This window comes from Cherax quadricarinatus, chromosome 88 (genome assembly GCF_038502225.1).
Source record: "Cherax quadricarinatus isolate ZL_2023a chromosome 88, ASM3850222v1, whole genome shotgun sequence".
NCBI lineage: Eukaryota > Metazoa > Arthropoda > Malacostraca > Decapoda > Parastacidae > Cherax > Cherax quadricarinatus.
The window spans coordinates 16002595-16024549 of record NC_091379.1 but is presented as its reverse complement, the minus strand read 5'-3'; the positions used below and the strand labels follow the sequence as shown (position 1 = coordinate 16024549).

The window sequence follows — 21955 nt, the reverse complement described above, 5'->3', positions numbered from 1 at the left end:
TACTGTAATTTTTACCACTGAATATATCATTGCTTAGTTAATCTTAAGTTAATTTTAATCTGCCCATAATGCTCTGCATACAAGGGGCTTTTGGCATGTACGCTCAACCACTGTATTTCTTTTGTACAACTATGTATCATGTCCAAATAATAATAAATATATAAATAAAAAGTTATTCTCTTGCAGTTTTAACTAATAAGTAGAATTCTTTAAGTAGTATTTATTTTCTTGTATGAATACAGGATACATACTGAGAGTTATATTTCTCTCAGCATATACATGCTGAGAGTTTAAACCCTATTTTAGGGATTAAAGTACAGTAGTCCTCCCCTGTATCCACAGGGGATACTTTCCAAGACCTACCACGGATACCCAAAACTGTGGATAGTAGCGAACCTGATAAAACTACTTACAGTAGTTTTTCTTTTTTTTTTTTATTTATTTATTATAAATTTGTGCACACATACAGAGGTACAAAAAAATACAGATAAGAGCAGTATGCCAAAGCCACTTATACTATGCATAGCATTACGGGCTGGCTTAAAATTAACTTAAGATTAATTAAGCAATGATGAAGTCAGTGATAAAACATTAATGTAAACAGATTACTATAAAGCACAAGTGAGTATTACAAAGACAGGTCATATGAAGGATTCTGTTAGGTAGTGTATTTAAAAAATAATAAAGTTAGATTGGGTTTTAGGTTTAACATTTATGTGATATAATTGTGAGAAACATTTAAGATATACAATTTATAAGGTTCAGTTATTCAGTATTTATTTGGTTTTGGGTGAGTAAGTGATCTTTGAGTAGAGACTTGAATTTATAAACAGGTAGTGTTTCTTTTATATTTACAGGTAATGAATTCCAGATTTTAGGGCCTTTTATGTGCATTGAGTTTTTGCATAGTGTGAGATGAACACGAGGAACATCAAAGAGTGATCTGTGCCTTGTGTTATGGTCATGTGTTCTGTTGAGGTTGGCAAGGAGATGTTTGAGGGGAGGGTTAATATCAGAGTTAAGTGTTCTATGTATGTAATAGGTGCAGTAATAAGTATGGATGTTTTGTATGGTGAGTAGGTTTAGTGTATTGAATATTGGTGGAGTGTGCTGCCTGTAGTGAGAATTTGTTATCATTCTAACTGCAGCCTTTTGTTGGGTAATTAGTGGTCTGAGATGGTTAACTGTTGTTGAGCCCCATGCACAAATTCCATAGGTGAGATAGGGGTAAATAAGAGAGTGATATAGGGCCAGGAGGGCTGACTGTGGAACATAGTACCGTATCTTCGATAGTATGCCTACAGTCTTGGAAATTTTCTTAGAAATTTGTTGTATATGTGTATGAAATTTGAGTCTATTATCAAGGTGGATTCCTAAGAATTTTCCCTCTGTTAGCTTTGTGATAGGTGATCCGTTTATCATTATGTTAAGAGGGACATCTGTAGCTCTGTTACCAAACTGAATGAAGTAGGTTTTGTCAATGTTTAGTGTAAGTTTGTTAGTCCTCATCCAGGTAGATATTTTCTGTAATTCGGTATTTACAGTATTGGCTAGTGTGACTGGGCTCGGGTGAGAGAAGACGTATGTAGTGTCATCTGCAAATAGTGTGGGTTTGAGTAATTGCGAAGCATTTGGAAGGTCATTTATGTATAGGAGAAAGAGAAGAGGGCCAAGGACACTTCCCTGTGGGACAACAACTGTAATTGGTTGCGCAGAAGAGTTTGCCCCATTTGCGTACACATATTGGCTTCTGTTGCTGAGGTATGACTTGAGGTAATTGAGGGAGTGCCCTCTTATACCATAGTGTGACAATTTTACGTGGAGCAAGTCATGGTCAACTGTATCAAAAGCTTTACGTAAGTCAATGAAGATCCCCAGTGGGACTTCTTTTTTCTCTATTGCAGTGTATATATGTTCTAGCATGTGTATAATAGCATCATTAGTATTTTTATTAGGCCTGAATCCAAATTGGCAGGGGTTGAGTATGTTCTGGGAGATAAGGTAGGAGTAGATTCGTTTATGAATTAGTTTTTCAAAGATTTTTGAGAGAGGGTGTAAGTTGGATATTGGCCTATAGTTATTCAACTCTGTTTGGTCTCCTCCTTTGTGGATCGGGGTGACCCTTGCTATTTTGAGTACTGTAGGGAAGGTGGAGGATTCAATGGATTTGTTAAAGAGTGTTGCAATGATTGGAGATAGCACTTGTGACACTTTTTTATATATAAAGGGTGGTAAGGTACTTAAATCTCCTGCCTTGTTTTTTAGTGCATTGATAATAAGGGAGACTTCGTATGGGTTAGTCGGAGCTAGGAACAGTGTGTTCGGGTAGTTGCCGGTGAGGTAGTTATTTGGTGGGGTATCTGAGCTTGGGATTTTATGGGCAAGGTTTTGTCCTATAGTGGAGAAGAAATCATTGAGTCTGTTTGCTGTTTCTGTTGGTGGGAGTTGGGGTTCATCTGATTTTGCTAATTTTATTTCGCTATTTCGTGATATCTTTTTTGTTCCCAGAATTTCAGATAGTGTTTTCCAGGTCTTTTTTATATCACCTCGTAAGTTGGATAATCTGTTCTCATAATACAATTTTTTTGCCCTTCTTATCAGGCTGGTTAGGATTGACGAGTAACGTTTTGTTTGGTCTCTGGTTATGTGACCCATTCTGTACTGTTTTTCATATTGGTGTTTTGTATTTATGGATTTGAGAATGCTGGGTGTTAGCCAGGGACTGTTCAGTCTCTTTGCTGTCATCTGTTTAGTTTTTTTAGGGCAGTGCTTGTTATAGAGGTATTGGGTCTTTTTTAGAAAATTATTAATACATTCGTCAATATCTGTATAGATTTCTAGCTCAGTGTGCCAATCAATGTTTGCTAATGCTGTTGCGAAGTTATTAATGGCTGCCTCATTGTGAAGTCTGAAGGTGACTTTAGTAGTGTCTTGGGGTAGTTTACCAAGAGTTGTTATGAGGAAAGTAGGGTAGTGGTCTGTGGTATTATCTGTAATTATGCCTGATTTTAAAGGGGATATGGTGTTGGTCCAGATGTGGTCAAGTAGGGAAACACTAGTCTCTGTAACTCTTGTAGGTTTTGTTACTGTTGGTAGTAACATACAGTTACTCATTGTGTTTGTGAATTCAGTAACGTGTGGGTCCTGGTCTTGCAGGAGATTTATATTGAAGTCACCTGAGAGTAGTAAGTGATCTTTGTTCATGCGTGCATCAGTTATCATACTTCCTAGATTTTGACTAAATTGGCTAATGTTTGACTGTGGAACTCTGTAGACGTTTATCAATGTGAGAGGTTTTTGTAGGTATTTGGATTTGAATTTAGCTATTATATATTCCCCATGTTCATCCCTTGTGCAAGTATTAGTGATACATTCTAGTTGGTCTGAGTAGTATATGGCTGTGCCACCCCCTTGTTGGTCTGGCCTACAGTTGTGTATGGCTGTGTAACCAGGAATGGCATAGACATCTGTACTATCAGGCTTTAGCCAGGTTTCAGTTAGTGTAATGATGGACATATTGGCATGTAAGGAATTTAGTAATGCTATGAGGTCATCGTAATGCTTGCTTAATGATCTGATATTGTAGTTAAAGATAGTTATGTTGTTGTTGGCACTGAGAAGTGCCTTTGATTGTTCTGCAGTGTAGTAATTACAGTAACTGTTTGATTCATTTAAGTCATTAAATAAGAGGTTGGTATCAGGATCAATGCTTGTAATCATAAGATTTGTAGTGAATCTATAGTTAGAATTAAGTATAAAACAAAGTAAATAGTCTTAAGCTAAAAAATAGCACCTGAATTATTTAACAAATGTAAAATAATGAGCTAAGGGACTAATACAAATAAAGTGATGATCATATAATAGTGCTTGGGAATATGATAGTAGGTAGTACTATAAAGGTAATTTTTTAAAGTTATAATTATAGTTTAAAATTATAATAAAAAGGGACTAATATAGGTTGTGAATAAATGAGCTTTGGAATATAATGGCAAGATTGTGAGCTTATTCTACTTTAGCACCTGAGAATAGCACATACCTATGATAAAATTTAATTGATAAATTATGTACAGTAAGCCGAGAATTAGCACTTTTTCACTGATGGGAAGCACTTGACAGCTTTTAGGCATTGAAGAACTGTCAACATCACTACTATTGCACTTTGGGACCATTATTAAGCAAAATTGAGGGTTATTTTTGAACTATGGTAAACAGTGGATAACTGAAACAGCAGAAACTGAATCCGTGGATATGGGATTCTACACGTTAATATGGCTCTTGCTTTAGAGTGCTTCGCAAATATGGCACTTTTCAATTAGGTATATTCATACAGTGGACCCCCGCATAACGATTACCTCCGAATGCGACCAATTATGTAAGTGTATTTATGTAAGTGCGTTTGTACGTGTATGTTTGGGGGTCTGAAATGGACTAATCTACTTCACAATATTCCTTATGGGAACAAATTCGGTCAGTACTGGCACCTGAACATACTTCTGGAGTGAAAAAATATCGTTAACCGGGGGTCCACTGTATTTATTATTTTCAGCATTTGCCTTGCTCTTAAGATGGTTTTTGGTAATTTTCAAAATTTTTATTATTTTAACTTTTGCATCACTTTTTTTTAGGCCTAGTGCTATTGCACACTTAATAAATGATAGTATAAACTTGTTTTTAGGCTTTTATATGCACTGTGAAGTGAAAAAAGACTGATTCGCTTTAAGGCAATATTCGCTTTACAGTAGCAGTCAACATCCTAACCCACTGTATTAGTAAGGTATGTCTGTATTCTTAGTCTGGTGGTGAAAAGGATATGTGTAGCCTTAATGATGCTAGTGTGTTCGAGAGGCTTTATACCCCATTAACCATTCTCATTATGAATGTTCACACTTCATGTGAGAATCATTCTCTTGCCTTTTGTGAATGATGATAATACAATTCATAAGTAATCTTTAAGTAAACATTACGATGACCTCATAGCATTACTTAATTCCCTGCATTCCAATGTATCCATCATTGCTCTCACCGAAACCTGGCTAAAGCCTGATACTACAGATGTCTATGCCATTCCTGGTTACACAGCCATACACAACTTTAGGCCAGATCAACAAGGGGGTGGCACAGCTATATATACTACTCAGACCAACTAGAATGTATCACTAATACTTGCACAAGGGATGAACATGGGGAATAAATAATAGCTAAATTCAAATCCAAATGCCTACAAAAACCTCTCACAGTGATAAACATCTACAGAGTTCCACAGTCAAACATTAGCCGTTTTAGTGACAACCTAGGAAGTATGATAACTGATGCACGCATGAACAAAGATCACTTACTACTCTCAGGTGACTTCAATATAAATCTCCTGCAAGACCAGGACCCACAAGTTACTGAATTAACAAACACTATGAGTAACTGCATGTTGCTACCAGCAGTAACAAAACCTACAAGAGTTACGGAGACTAGTGTTTCCCTACTTGACCACATCTGGACCAACACCATATCCCCTTTAAAATCAGGCATAATCACAGACCTTGGCAAATTACCCCAAGACACTACTAAAGTCACCTTCAGACTTCACAGTGAGGCAGCCATTAATAACTTCACAGCAGCAGTGACAAACATTGACTGGCACACTGAGCTAGAAATCTATACATATATTGACGAATGTATTAATAATTTTCTAAAAAAGACCCAATACCCTTATAACAAGCACTGTCCCAAAAAAACTAAACAGATGACAGCTAAGAGACTGAACAGTCCCCGGCTAACACCCAGCATCCTCAAATCCATAAATACAAAGCACCTATACGAAAAACAGTACAGAATGGGTCATGTAACCAGAGACCAAACAAAACGTTACTTGTCAGTCCTAACCAGCCTGATAAGAAGGGCAAAAAAATGTATTATGAGAACAGATTATCCAACTTACGAGGTGATATAAAAAAGACCTGGAAAACCCCATCAGAAATTCTAGGAATAAAAAAGATATCACGAAATAGCGAATTGAATTAACAAAACCAAATGAACCCCAACTCCCACCAACTGAAACAGCAAACAGACTCAATAATTTCTTCTCCACTGTAGGAAAAAACCTTGCCAATAAAATCCCAAGCTCAGATACCCCACCCAATGACTACCTCACTGGCAACTACCCGAACACACTGTTCCTAGCTCCGACTAACCCAACAGAAGTCTCCCTTATTATCAACACACTAAAAAACAAGACAGGAGATTTAAATACCTTACCACCCTTTATATACAAAAAAGCATCACAAGTACTATCACCAGTCATTGCAACACTCTTTAACAAATCCATAGAATCCTCTACCTTCCCTACAGTTCTCAAAATAGCAAGGGTCACCCCGATCCATAAAGGAGACCAAACAGACTTGAATAACTATAGGCCAATATCCAACTTACACCCTCTCTCTAAAATTTTCGAAAAATTAATTCATAAGCGAATCTATTCCTACCTCATCTCCCACAACATACTCAACCCCTGTCAATTTGGGTTCAGGCCTAATAAAAATACTAATGATGCTATTATACACATGCTAGAACACATATACACTGCAATAGAGAAAAAAGAAGTCCCACTGGGGATCTTCATAGACTTACGTAAAGCTTTTGATACAGTTGACCATGACTTGCTCCATATAAAATTGTTGCACTATGATATAAGAGGGCACTCCCTCAACTACCTAAAGTCTTACTTCAGCAACAGAAGCCAATATGTGTACACAAACGGGGCAAACTCTTCAACACAGCCAATTACAGTTGGTGTCCCACAGGGAAGTGTCCTAGGCCCTCTTCTCTTTCTCATATACATAAATGACCTACCAAATGCATCGCAACTACTCAAACCCACACTATTTGCAGATGACACTACAAACGTCTTCTCTCACCCAAGCCCAGTCACGCTAGCCAATACTGTAAATACCGAATTACAGAAAATATCTACCTGGATGAGCACTAACAAACTTACTCTAAACATTGACAAAACCTACTTCATTCAGTTTGGTAACAGAGCTACAGACGTCCCTCTTAACATAATGATAAACGGATCACCTATCACAAAACTCACAGAGGGAAAATTCTTAGGAATCCACCTTGATAATAGACTCAAATTTCAAACACATGTACAACAAATTTCCAAAAAAATTTCCAAGACCGTAGGCATACTATCGAAGATACGGTACTATGTTCCACAGTCAGCCCTCCTGGCCCTATATCACTCACTTATTTACCCCTATCTCACCTATGGAATTTGTGCATGGGGCTCAATAACAATAAACTATCTCAGACCATTAATTACCCAACAAAAGACTGCAGTCAGAATGATAACAAATTCCCCCTACAGGCAGCACACTCCACCAATATTCAAAACTCTAAACCTACTCACCATACAAAACGTCCATACTTATTACTGCGCCTACTACATACATAGAACACTTAACTCTGATATTAACCCTCCCCTCAAACATCTCCTTGCCAACCTCAACAGAACACATGACCATAACACAAGGCACAGATCACTCTTTGATGTTCCTCGTGTCCATCTCACGCTATGGAAAAACTCAATGCACATAAAAGGCCCTAAAATCTGGAATTCATTACCTGTGAATATAAAAGAAACACTGTCTGTTTTTAAATTCAAGTTTCTTCTCAAAAATCACTTACTCACCCACAACTAAATAAATACTGAATAATTGTATCTCATAAATTGTATCTCGTAAATGTTTCTCATTATTGTATCTCATAAATGTCTAACCTGTGACACAATCAAAATTTATTTTTTAATTACATTACCTAGGAGAATACTCCATTCTACTGAATGCTCAGCAACACAGTAAATGACCATATGACTTGTCTAGTAATACTCATTTGTGCTAAATTCCCACAGGGAAGTGTCCTTGGCCCTCTTCTCTTTCTCCTATACATAAATGACCTACCAAATGCTTCTCAATTACTCAAACCCACACTATTTGCTGATGACACAACATACGTCTTCTCCCACCCGAGCCCAGTCACGCTAGCCAATACTGTAAATACCGAATTACAGAAAATATCTACCTGGATGAGTACTAACAAACTTACACTAAACATTGACAAAACCTACTTCATTCAGTTTGGTAACAGAGCTACAGATGTCCCTCTTAACATAATGATAAACGGATCACCTATCACAAAGCTAACAGAGGGAAAATTCTTAGGAATCCACCTTGATAATAGACTCAAATTTCATACACATATACAACAAATTTCTAAGAAAATTTCCAAGACTGTAGGCATTCTATCGAAGATACGGTACTATGCTCCACAGTCAGCCCTCCTGGCCCTATATCACTCTCTTATTTACCCCTATCTCACCTATGGAATTTGTGCATGGGGCTCAACAACAAGTAACCATCTCAGACCACTAATTACCCAACAAAAGGCTGCAGTTAGAATGATAACAAATTCTCACTACAGGCAGCACACTCCACCAATATTCAATACACTCAACCTACTCACCATACAAAACATCCATACTTATTACTGCACCTATTACATACATAGAACACTCAACTCTGATATTAACCCTCCCCTCAAACATCTCCTTGCCAACCTCAACAGAACACATGACCATAACACAAGGCACAGATCACTCTTTGATATTCCTCGTGTCCATCTCACGCTATGCAAAAACTCAATGCACATAAAAGGCCCTAAAATCTGGAATTCATTACCTGTAAATATAAAAGAAACACTACCTGTTTATAAATTCAAGTCTCTTCTCAAAGATCACTTACTCACCCAAAACCAAATAAATACTGAATAACTGAACCTTATAAATTGTATATCTTAAATGTTTCTCACAATTATATCACATAAATGTTAAACCTAAAACCCAATCTAACTTTATTATTTTTTAAATACACTACCTAACAGAATACTCCATTCTACTGAATTTATAACAATGCATGCAACCATATGACCTGTCTTTGTAATACTCACTTGTGCTTTATAGTAATCAGTTTACATTAATGTTTTTCACTGATTTCATCATTGCTTAGTTAATCTTAAGTTAATTTTAAGCCAGCCCGTAATGCTATGCATAGTATAAGTGGCTTTGGCATGCTGCTCTTATCTGTATTTTTTTTTGTACCTCTGTAAGTGTGCTCAAATTATAAATAAATAAAAATAAATAAATAAATCTGTTTACAATAGTTTTTACCACTGAATATATCATTGCTTAGTTAATCTTAAGTTAATTTTAAGCCTGCCCATAATGCTCTGCATACAAGGGGCTTTGGCATGTTGCACTGTAATAACTGTATTCCTATGTACTTCACTGTATCATATTCAAATTAATAATAAATTAAAATTTACCACTAAGTAACCTATGTCTAGTCTTAAATAGTCTGTAAGCATTATTGTAAATTGTGCTAATTGTAATATTTTTGCTACCTCTCTTTTTTGTAATAATAATTTAAACTGATCACTCGGTAACCTATGTCTTGTCTTAAGTAGTGTGTAAGCATTAGGATTAGCCTGCCTGAAATGCACTGCATGCTAGTGGTTTTCTTTTGTGCTTAATAATACGTATTATATTACATGTAAACTACACTTTATATACTACACAAAGAAATAATTTTTTTGTATTTGTTTATTGTTGCTTTAACCCTTAAACGGTCCAAACAGATCGACGTTCAAATTCGTAGTGCTCCAAAAGTAGATCTACTTTTTTTACATATTTTCAAATATAACAAAAAAAAATATACATAAAAGTTTTTTTTACATGTTTTCAAATGTAAAACAAAAAAGAAGATCTACATTTTTTACATACTTTCAGATGTTGAAAAAACGTATATATACGTTTGGACCGTTTAAGGGTTAATCTTCCTCGCTTTTCCTCAGGTAGCCGCCTTTTTATTTCAAGCATTTGTACAGCATTGTTAAGTACCTTATTGGTAGTGTGGATACTTGTTTTAAGGTGTATACTACTGATGACAGGGATAACTTTAGTGGCGGCTCATCCATAGGAGCTGCAGTCCCCCCAGATGCTCACTGCCAGACGTATGACTTCATCAACTTTACGCTAAAATAATTTGCAAATGACAAATATATTACAGGAAAAATCTGTTGTATGTTGTTTTCAATGTATTTATAAGCAAATTTTTATTTTTTTTGTTGAAACAAGAGAAAAAATGATTAAAAATAGAAGTCTGATGCGGTACGATAGTATAGGTATTGCTGGTGTCATGAGTCGCCACTGGATAACTTGCTAAATACAGTATTACTTAAGGGAATTCCTGTTACTGAGTACACTTTTGCAATTAGGTACAGTATTTCTGATAGCAATATCTGGTATCAGGTATAGTGGAACCTCGGTTGTTGAACTTAGTTTGTTCCAGATGTCAATTTGACAACCAAAATAGATGACACCCAAAGCAATTTTTCCAATAAAGAATAATGTAAATAGAATTAATCCATTCCAGACCTCAAATTGCAATATAATAATTTATTAAAAATGTACTAACTACTACATAAAACTGTAATAATGAATTGTAAAAAAAAACTTAACTGAAATACTGTACAGTAAATGAAAAAGAAAAGAGGCGTGGAGTTAAAAGACAAAGAATCACACACAAAGTGGGAGTTGTCACAGCTGCTCTTTGCTGATGACACTGTGCTCTTGGGAGATTCTGAAGAGAAGTTGCAGAGATTGGTGGATGAATTTGGTAGGGTGTGCAAAAGAAGAAAATTAAAGGTGAATACAGGAAAGAGTAAGGTTATGAGGATAACAAAAAGATTAGGTGATGAAAGATTGAATATCAGATTGGAGGGAGAGAGTATGGAGGAGGTGAATGTATTCAGATATTTGGGAGTGGACGTGTCAGCGGATGGGTCTATGAAAGATGAGGTGAATCATAGAATTGATGAGGGAAAAAGAGTGAGTGGTGCACTTAGGAGTCTGTGGAGACAAAGAACTTTGTCCTTGGAGGCAAAGAGGGGAATGTATGAGAGTATAGTTTTACCAACGCTCTTATATGGGTGTGAAGCGTGGGTGATGAATGTTGCAGCGAGGAGAAGGCTGGAGGCAGTGGAGATGTCATGTCTGAGGGCAATGTGTGGTGTGAATATAATGCAGAGAATTCGTAGTTTGGAAGTTAGGAGGAGGTGCGGGATTACCAAAACTGTTGTCCAGAGGGCTGAGGAAGGGTTGTTGAGGTGGTTCGGACATGTAGAGAGAATGGAGCGAAACAGAATGACTTCAAGAGTGTATCAGTCTGTAGTGGAAGGAAGGCGGGGTAGGGGTCGGCCTAGGAAGGGTTGGAGGGAGGGGGTAAAGGAGGTTTTGTGTGCGAGGGGCTTGGACTTCCAGCAGGCATGCGTGAGCGTGTTTGATAGGAGTGAATGGAGACAAATGGTTTTTAATACTTGACGTGCTGTTGGAGTGTGAGCAAAGTAACATTTATGAAGGGATTCAGGGAAACCGGCAGGCCGGACTTGAGTCCTGGAGATGGGAAGTACAGTGCCTGCACTCTGAAGGAGGGGTGTTAATGTTGCAGTTTAAAAACTGTAGTGTAAAGCACCCTTCTGGCAAGACAGTGATGGAGTGAATGATGGTGAAAGTTTTTCTTTTTCGGGCCACCCTGCCTTGGTGGGAATCGGCCGGTGTGATAATAAAAAAAAAAAAAAAAAAAAATAAATGAAAATTTAACTGCCACTTACCTGTCAGAGGAGAGCTAATGGCATACTGGAAGCAGGAGTTGGAGGAGAGGAGAGGGCATGTTACTGCTTGGAAGGTGAGTCGCCTTCTGTTAATACATCAGGCAACTGTGCTTCTGCTGTTGTTTCTCCTCTGTCTCTCTTCACCACTAACACCTTGTTCTGGCTCACTGGTTCTTTGTCTCACTAATAACCTATCCAGTGATGTTTGTTTCAGGCTCTGGTTTAACACTTGTCTAAATTGAAACATTACACTGTCATTGTACATGTTAGAGAGATGGATGGCCACTGCTTTGTCTGGATGGCATTTTTCAGCAAACTCCTGCACTTCACACCATTTAGCACATATTTCCTTGACAAGTGTAACTGAGCGCATCATCCCTTCCCTCCTCTTCCTCTGATGGCAGCTCTTCCACTACAGTCTGTTGCTGCTTCTTCTGAAGGTCTATAAGTTCTTCTGTGGTGAGTTCAGCTCTATGCTCCTGCACATCATCATCAGTAACCTCTAGGCCCAAGGTCTTCCCTAGGGACACAATATCCTCTACCAGCTCAGGCTCATCTTCAAAGCCTTCAAAATCCCTGGCTGCCACAAAGTCAGGCCACAATTTCTTCCATGCTGACTGCATGGTCCTGGAAGACACATTCCTCCAGGCTATGTCTATAAGCCTCAAGCAGGCGAGGATATCAAAATGGTCCTTTTCTATACCCATAATGGCTTGTCTCACAATAAAAAAAATTGCACTAAACTGCAAAATAACGAAAAGTTCACAAGATGCACAACAAAAGCTCAAGAGATGTTTACTGCATGTGAGTTAGTGAGCCCATGACCTAAGCCATTCAGGTTGTTGGTTGACAGCTAAGAGAACCAGGACATTTTTTTCTTGAATTCCTCATTCGAAAACCAATTTGTCTGACAAGTAATGCAGCCGACATCCAAGGTTCCACTGTACTGAAATGTTGATAGGGATATCTTCTTTTAGGTAAACAATCTTCTGTATAGTATTATTGATAGGAATGTATGTACCTATTTTTAAATTCAGTATTTGTGATTTTAGGTACAGTATGGGGATACTCGTTATTGGGAATAATATTGCTGATAGGGATTTCTGATGTTGAGTACAGTACTGGTGTTAGGGATACTTTTTATTATAGTATTAGTGATAGAGATTCCTGTTATCTGGTACAGTATTGCTGTTAAGGGTACCTGTTGTTTAGTACCTATTTCTCATAGGGATACTTGGAGGGTGTTCTGGGGGTCAATATCCTGCTTCCTGGTTCATGACCAGGCTTGTTATTTTGTACCTATTTCTGATAGGGATACCTACTATATAGTACAGTATTGCTAATAGGGATACCTGCTTTTAGGTAAAATAAGGAACTTTAAAATGGGCAGGTGATGAGAGTAACAAAATGTTATGAAAATGATATGAATTGGTATCAGATTGGAGTGAGTGATTGTGCAGTATTTGATATTGGAGGAAGGTGGAGTGAGTGAATGTACAATATTTAGGCTATGGGAGTGGATGTGTTTACAGATGTTTCTGTAAAAGATACAGGGAACCATAGAATAGACGAGGGAGGAAAAAGGTAGGACGTCTGTTGAGGTGTTTGTATGGACAGCATGAAGGTTATCTGTGGTACCAGAAAATAGTGGTACTAACACTTATGTGCGAGGCATGTCCTTTCAATTTTGCAACGAGGAGGAGGCTGGAAGTGGTGAATCGTCTTATACTGGAGACCTGGAGAGGGTTTCAGGGATCAGTGCCCCCACTGTCCGGTCTGTGACGAGGCCTCATGGTAGATCAGGGCCTGATCAATCAGGCTGTTACTGCTGGCTGCATGTAAACCATAGCTAGGTTGATCAGGTACTGAGTTTAGGTGCCTGTCCAGTGCCTTCTTAAAGGCAGTCAGGAGTCTATTGGTAATCCCCCTTATGTATGCTGGGAGGCAGTTGAACAGTCTTTGACCCTGACACTTGTTGTGTTGTTTCTTGAGGCATGAATATTATGTGGAGATTGGGCGCATTGAAATTAGAAGATAGTGTGGGCTTACAAGATATACAATTCAGAGGGCTTTGAAGAGGTTATTGAGGTGATTTGGTTATTAGGAAGAATGGAATGCAACAGGATAAACAAGACGTGTATGAATCTGGCATGGAAGAAAGGAGGGGCAGGAGTTATTCCAGGAAGGATTGGAGGGAAAGGGTGAGGGTGGCTTTAACTAGTAGAGGCTTGAGTATCCAGCAGGTGAGAATGTTTGATCGGAATAAGTGGTGACAACCTAGGTAGTAGGTTGGTAAACAGCAACCGCCCAGGGAGGTACTACCGTCCTGCCAAGTGAGTGTACAACGAAAACCTGTACGTAATTGTTTTACATGATGGTAGGATTGCTGGTGTCTTTTGTCTGTCTCATAAACATGCAAGATTTCAGGTACGTCTTGCTACTTCTACTTACACTTAGGTCACACTACACATACATGTACAAGCATATATATACACACACCCCTCTGGGTATTCTTCTATTTTCTTTCTAGTTCTTCTTCTTGTTTACTTCCTATTATCTCCATGGGGAAGTGGAACAGAATTCTTCCTCCGTAAGCCATGTGTGTTGTAGGAGGCAACTAAAATGCCGGGAGCAAGGGGCTAGTAACCCCTTCTCCTGTATAAATTACTAAATTTAAAAGAGAAACTTTCGTTTTTCTTTTTGGGCCCCCCTGCCTTGGTGGGATATGGCCGGTGTGTTGAAAGAAAGAAAGAAAGAAGTGGTGACAAGTAGTTTTTAGTTTTTAGAACTTGACAGGCTGTAGGAATGTGAGTAAGGCAACATTTATGAATGGATTCAGGGAAACTGCTTAATCAAGTTTGACTTCTGGAGGTGGGAAGTACAGTTCCTGCAGTGTAAAGGAGGAGTGGTGATGTTGCAGTTTGGAAGATTATTTAAACTATGATTTTTGTGCACTTCTTGCAAGGCAGCTATGGCACAAATGATGGTGAATTTGTGTTCTTTTTTTGGGTCAGTGCAGTAAGTTTTTTCATGCACATATATTTTTCTGATGTACAAGTGTGTTTCACAGGATGTTTGAGAAGGTGTCCCAGTACTGTAACTCCTTCAGTGACCTCATCCCAGTCTCCTTTGTACTTGGCTTCTATGTCAGTATTGTCATCAAACGCTGGTGGAGCCAGTACATGTCTCTGCCCTGGCCAGATTCACTCTCTCTCTTCATATCCACATCCATCCATGGACACGTGAGTCACTCCATACTTGCATTTTCATCACCTCGTGTTGTATCTGTATCCACTGATATTCAGAGTCACTGTGTTCATTGTACCTCTTTCCATGTCAGTACAGCATCTATTGCATGGACATACCCATACCACTGTATTTAATGCGACATTGATATGTGATCTCTCCACCTGTACAACTACAGCATTTTTCATCAAGTCACAGCTACCAGTATTAAGGACTGGGTTTTGTGTATTAGTTTCATACTTAAATATTTATTGGTTAGGAGTTTTGTTCACTATAAAGACTCAAACTAATTTTAATATAAATTAGTAAGGAAGGTTATCCAGTGATTGCAACAGTATGGAAATTTTAATATCTGTCAGCGATCATAGTTTCATATGCCTCTGGTAAGTGCTAGGTACATAGCCTTGTAATAGCAGTATGAATATATTTCTGCCATTTTTGGCTTTAGGTCATTGTTTAGTAGGAGTTCTTTTTTTTTTTTAACAAGTCGGCCGTCTCCCACCGAGGCAGGGTGACCCAAAAAGAAAGAAAATCCCCAAAAAGAAAATACTTTCATCATCATTCAACAATTTCACCTCACTCACACATAATTACTGTTTTTGCAGAGGTGCTCAGAATACAACAGTTTAGAAGTACATATGTATAAAGATACACAACATATCCCTCCAAACTGCCAATATCCCAAACCCCTCCTTTAAAGTGCAGGCATTGTACTTCCCATTTCCAGGACTCAAGTCCGGCTATATAAAATAACCGGTTTCCCTGAATCCCTTCACTAAATATTACATCTGTACTTATGTATAAATATTGCAGAGATTATAGCTTTCTTCAGTATTTATTCTGCCCACGGGATGGGTATGGGGTGCATAATAAGGATATTTAACTAACTAACTTCAATATTTTGTGTGCCTTATTACCTATGAGATGGACAAACTATGGTTGTGGTTTGCACTGTTTTGAATATACGGTGGTACCTCGAGTTATGAACTTAATTCGTTCCAGAAGGCTGTTCGAGTGCTGATACCGAACGAGTTTGTTCCCATAAGGAATAATGTAAATTAGATTAGTCTGTTTCAGACCCCCAAAAATACACTTACAAAAATACACTTACAAAAATGCACTTACATAATTGTTTGAGTTGGGAGCTGTACGAAACTCAGGGTACCACTGTATTACAATTATATCTTTAATATACTCCATGGGGAAGTGGAACAGAATTCTTCCTCCATAAGCCATTTGTGTCATAAGAGGCGACTAAAATGCCAGGAGCAAGGGGCTGGTAACCCCTTCTGTATACATTACTTAAGTTAAAAAGATAAATTTTTCTTTTTCTTTTTGGGCCACCCTGCCTTGGTGGGATATGGCCGGTGTGTTGAAAGATCTTTAATATGACAGCAAATTAATCATGATAGCAGCATATTGGTATTGATAATAGCATACTTTTGAGATAGCTGGAAATTTGCAGTGATGGCAGTAAATGCCCAGTGATGCTAGCAGATTAACCAAGCAGTTCTTGTGCTTTGTAACTCATACATCTCCTTGCATCTTCAGGACCGCCAAGGTCGCCTCATGCGGCGCACTATCGTACGCTATGTTAACCTGTCTTTCGTTCTTACTCTGACCATGATCACTCCAAGAGCCAAGAAAAGATTCCCCAGTCTGGACCATCTTGTGGAAGCAGGTAAGTACCAATATGTCAACTTGCAATTTTACATTTGTTCTTCGGGCCGATAACTGATAAGGAAGACACGATTATATAAAACATTTTAAAAACTGTACTGACACTTTTGACAAATCACTTGTCAATGGAAAAGAAGGGAAATACACTATAGATAAGAAATTAGTATTACATATATCACTATTATGTAAAAGCACTGAGACTTGGAGCAAGACGCCTAGTAGATTTGTGGAATAATTCCCCTTACCCCTTACTCAATGCTGGGTTACATATCCTAATAGTAGAGGTTACCAAGAACACAGCAACCTGGAGTTTACCTGGAGAGAGTTCCAGGGGTCATCGCCCCCGCGGTCCGGTCTGTGACCAGGCCTCATGATGGATCAGGGCCTGATCAACCAGGCTGTTACTGCTGGCTGCACGCAATCCAACGTACGAGCCACAGCCCGGCTGGTCAGGTACCGACTTTAGATGCTTGTCCAGTGCCTGCTTGAAGACAGCCAGGGGTCTATTGGTTATCTCCCTTATGTATGCTGGGAGGCAGTTGAACAGTCTTGGGCCCCTGACACTTACTGTTTTGTCTCTTAACATGCTGGTGACACCCCTGCTTTTCATTGGGGGGATGTAGCATCATCTGCTGAGTCTTTTGCTTTCGTAGTGAGTGATTTTCATGTGCAAGTTTGGTACTAGTCCCGCTAGGATTTTCCAGGTGTATATAATCATGTATCTCTGCCGCCTGCGTTCCAGGGAGTACAGGTTTAGGAACTTCAGGCGCTCCCAGTAATTGAGGTGTTTTATCTCCGTTATGCATGTCATGGAGAATTCATCATATGTTAACATTTGAAGTGGTTTCTGCACATTGTTTGAGCTACAACATGTGACTTACTAAGATGAAGCTTGTCCTGCCATCATTACTTTTGCTCATCCTGCAGCTGTTACTGTCAGTTCTGTTGCCTATACTACTACTACTACTGTTGCTGCTGCTGCCACTGCCATTGTTGTCTCCACTATTATTATTTAAATGCAAAAGGCATAAATAGTCATCTAACAAAACTTAGTCCTTCTCTGGTCTCACTTATAAAGCAGACTTTAAACTCTTAATGAAAGAATTTCAATCAATTTGGTTAAAGCTAAAACCCCTCAGAATCACTGCATTACATTGTTAAACTTTAACAGTTTCATCCCAAGGAAGTCTTCAATGATGACTTTTCAAATTTTGGGGTTGGTATAACATGCGTAAAAATAAATTTTTCATGTCCTAGAAATTCTACCCAACTTGTTCCCTCCTGTTTCTCCAGCCTTTATATCTGTTTTTATGCAGTGGAGTTTTCTGGGACATATAGCTCCACTCCACTCCACTCCCTTCTCATTATTTCTGTCAGTGTGGAATAATTGAAATCCTGAATATGGTGACTAGTATCTTAAGATAACACCACATCTTAGTTTTTCCAATAATATAAAAGTTTTCTGCATAATTGACCAATCTTGTTTATCTTGTTTCTAGTACTTGGACTTTTTGTATAATATATGCTAACAATGTACAGTGCTGTTGTATCTACACACCTCTGGCAAGACAGTGATAGTATGATTGATGGTGAAACTGTGTAATTACCTATTTGTAAATATTTGCGGCTACTGGAGCAGAGCTCTACTCATAGTGTCTCATCTACAGTAATTTTTTAATGATATAAGATTTTAGAATTTCCAGTGGTTGTAGCGCTTACTAAATCTTTCTTTAATTACATTTATCTAGCACTCTGCAAAGATATTTCTAGTATTAATTCACCTCTAGCGTTTTCTTAATATGTAAATATGGCCTCTTGTTATCCTTGTTGCTGTCATGAAAAAGATCCTCTATATCAAGTCTTTCCTGACCTTGAATACCAGATATGACATGCCAGCAAAACTGGAATCTTTGAACAAAATATAGGCATGTGCTGGGAAAGGCACTTGGTGGGAGGCAGTTGTTCCCCCTCACTGGATCATGTATGTCATGGGAAAACAGCCATATTGATAGTTTTCTTTTTTACTTGTTCTCTTACATCTCTGGAAATCCTTGCCCTCCTCTTGGGAAAAGTTATACTCGGATATTGAGTCCTGGTCATGTACTGGGCCACAAGGGCATTGACCCATATGACACCCTCCAAGTATACCATCCTACATTTTTTAGGAGGGATCTCCATTATTCTGCAGGTCTCATAATGGACCATTATTTTGCACAATGTTTCACAAATAATTTTTTCCTTTTTCTAGGCTTCATGACAGCTAATGAGAAGAAAATCTTTGAGAGCTTGGCGGAGAAGACAGTGTACTCTCTATATTACCTTCCACTGGTGTGGGCGGGGACACTTGTTGCACGTGCTAGACGGGAAGGACGCATCAGGGATGACTTTGCTGTCAAGACAATTATAGATGAGCTTAATAACCTGAGGGGAAAGTGTGGTGGCCTCCTCAGTTATGACTGGATCAGTATACCTCTTGTTTACACTCAGGTTAGTGTCTCCATGCAGGACAATTACAACCAGATTGGTATATCTCTTGTGTACACTCAGGTTAGTGTCTCTGTGCAGGACAATTACAACCAGATTGGTATATCTCTTGTGTACACTCAGGTTAGTGTCTCTGTGCAGGACAGTTATGACTGGATTGGTATACTTCTTGTGTGCACTCAGATTTGTGTCTCCACATGGAACAGTTATGTCTGATTGACATAATGGTAATGGTAAAAAAATAGGGATGAAGTGGAACTAATTCATTTGAATGTTACATTCCTCTCGTAAAGTAAAAGGACACAAGTGCAACTAATGTGACATTTTATTGTGGCAACGTTTCGCTCTCCAGGAGCTTTATCAAGCCACAGCTTGATAAAGCTCCTGGAGAGCAAAACGTTGCCACAATAAAATGTCACATTAGTTGCACTTGTGTCCTTTTACTTTACTTATTGTTGGAAATTCTACCAACATTAATACATTCCTCTTGTCATGTGTGCTGTGACATCTTGTAAAGTACATTAAAATATAAGGAAACAGGTCATTATATGACTTTCTTCACCTCAAGTTGTTTCCCTGCTTACTAGACATCAATTAGTAAATCTTCTTTATTATTATTATGTTCTTAAATGTATACTAAACCTATGTGGGTCATACAAGAAGTTTTCTATTTTGTTTAGCTTGAGTGTGTGTTAGTCTTGGTTACTATTTCTCATTGTTTTTGCATCTTCTGTTTCTTCTACTGTGATGGGCTGACATAACCTGGCTAGCACCGGCAGTTGATTCTCAAAATAGCGTAAGAGTTAGTATTAGTCTGCCTGATGTGCCTAGGCACGATAGTGGCCATCTTTGTAATTAAAATCTTATAACATGTCAACCACACATTGTATGCTTTACAAGGAAATAAATATGTACAGTGGACCCCCGCATAACGATCACCTCCGAATGCGACCAATTATGTAAGTGTATTTATGTAAGTGCGTTTGTACGTGTATGTTTGGGGGTCTGAAATGGACTAATCTACTTCACAATATTCCTTATGGGAATAAATTCGGTCAGTACTGGCACCTGAACATACTTATGGAGTGAAAAAATATCGTTAACCGGGGGTCCACTGTATTTGTGTTTGTATTGTATCACGATGCAAATGGTTAGAATGGTCACACAGATAACTAAAATATTAACATTGTGAAATTCCCTTTTCTGCACATTAGAGTAAATTTGAAAATGGGTTGGGCAGATGTTTTTATTACTGGGTTTGGGTTTGAGAAAAACTTGCCAAGTATGGGCCAGTACACCTGCTGCAGTGTTCCTCTTTTCTTATGTTCTTAAGTCACCACATGTATTAAGCTGATCGCGGGTTCTATCCCCGTGCGTGGTATGGTTTATTAAGCTATAGTCAACTAACTCGTGTTGCTTCATAGCATTTATAAACTGCTATATACAGTAGTTCCCCTGTATTCCCAGGGGATATGTTCCAAGATCTGTTGTGGATACCCAGAACTGTGGTCAGTAGCAAACCCCATATATAAGTTGTTTTTTGTTTACATACATAGCTATGATAAGGTTTAATTGATAAATTACGTACAATAAATCGAGAATTAACATTTTATCACTGATGGGAAGCACTTCACAGCTTGTCTTTGACTTTGGAGAACTGTCAGCATCAAAAATTTTGCATTTTGGGGCCATTATTAAGCAAAATTAAGGGTTATTTTTGGGCTACAGTAAACCGTGGATAACCGAAACTGCAGAAGCTGAATTCGTGGATACAGGGGTTCTACTGTACTTTCTAATGTTGAAATCATTTATTTATTTATTTATTTATTTATTTAATAATTTGAACATACATACAGAGGTACAAAAAAATACAGGTAAGAGCAGCATGCCAAAGCCACTTGTATGCATAGCATTACGGGCTGGCTTAAAATTAACTTAAGATTAACTAAGCAATGATGTAATCAGTGATAAAACATTATTGTAAACAGATAACAATAAAGCACAAATGAGTATTACAAAGACAGGTCATATGGTTGCATGCATTGCTGTACATTCAGTAGAATGGAGTATTCTGTTAGGTAGTGTATTTAAAAAATAACAAAGTTAGATTGGGTCTTAGGTTTAACATTTATGTGATATAATTATGAGAAACATTTAAGATATACAATTTATAAGGTTCAGTTATTCAGTATTTATTTGGTTTTGAGTGAGTAAGTGATCTTTGAGAAGAGACTTGAATTTATAAACAGGTAGTGTTTCTTTTATATTTACAGGTAATGAATTCCAGATTTTAGGGCCTTTTATGTGCATTGAGTTTTTGCATAGCGTGAGATGGACACGAGGAACTTGTGTTGTGGTCATGTGTTCTGTTGAGGTTGGTAAGATGTTTGAGGGGAGGGTTAATATCAGAGTTAAGTGTTCTATGTATGTAATAGGTGCAGTAATAAGTATGGATGTTTTGTATGGTGAGTAGGTTTAGTGTTTTGAATATTGGTGGAGTGTGCTGCCTGTAGTGGGAATTTGTTATCATTCTGACTGCAGCCTTTTGTTGGGTAATTAGTGGTCTGAGATGGTTAATTGTTGTTGTGCCCCATGCACAAATTCCATAGGTGAGATAGGGGTAAATAAGAGAGTGATATAGGGCCAGGAGGGCTGACTGTGGAACATAGTACTGTATTTTTGATAGTATGCCTACGGTCTTGGAAATTTTCTTAGAAATTTGTATCAATCGCATCTGCTAAAAAAATGACAGGATGGATAATGAGAACCTTCAAAACTAGGGAGGCCAAGCCCATGATGACACTCTTCAGGTCACTTGTTCTAT

At 38.1% G+C, this 21955-nt stretch overlaps 1 protein-coding gene across 3 annotated transcripts in view; it reads left to right on the top strand.

Moving 5' to 3' along the window:
- Positions 1 to 21955, top strand: part of LOC128698667 (bestrophin-4-like) — a 229640-nt gene that overhangs the window by 133158 nt on the left and 74527 nt on the right. For 2 of the 3 annotated variants that reach the window (XM_070104002.1, XM_070104003.1), the window contains exons 4-6: positions 14792 to 14963; positions 16519 to 16648; positions 18896 to 19134. In XM_070104002.1, the coding sequence (XP_069960103.1) occupies positions 14792 to 14963; positions 16519 to 16648; positions 18896 to 19134 (541 nt within the window). The remainder of the gene's footprint in view (positions 1 to 14791; positions 14964 to 16518; positions 16649 to 18895; positions 19135 to 21955) is intronic. The other variant, XM_070104004.1, reaches the window with a different exon arrangement.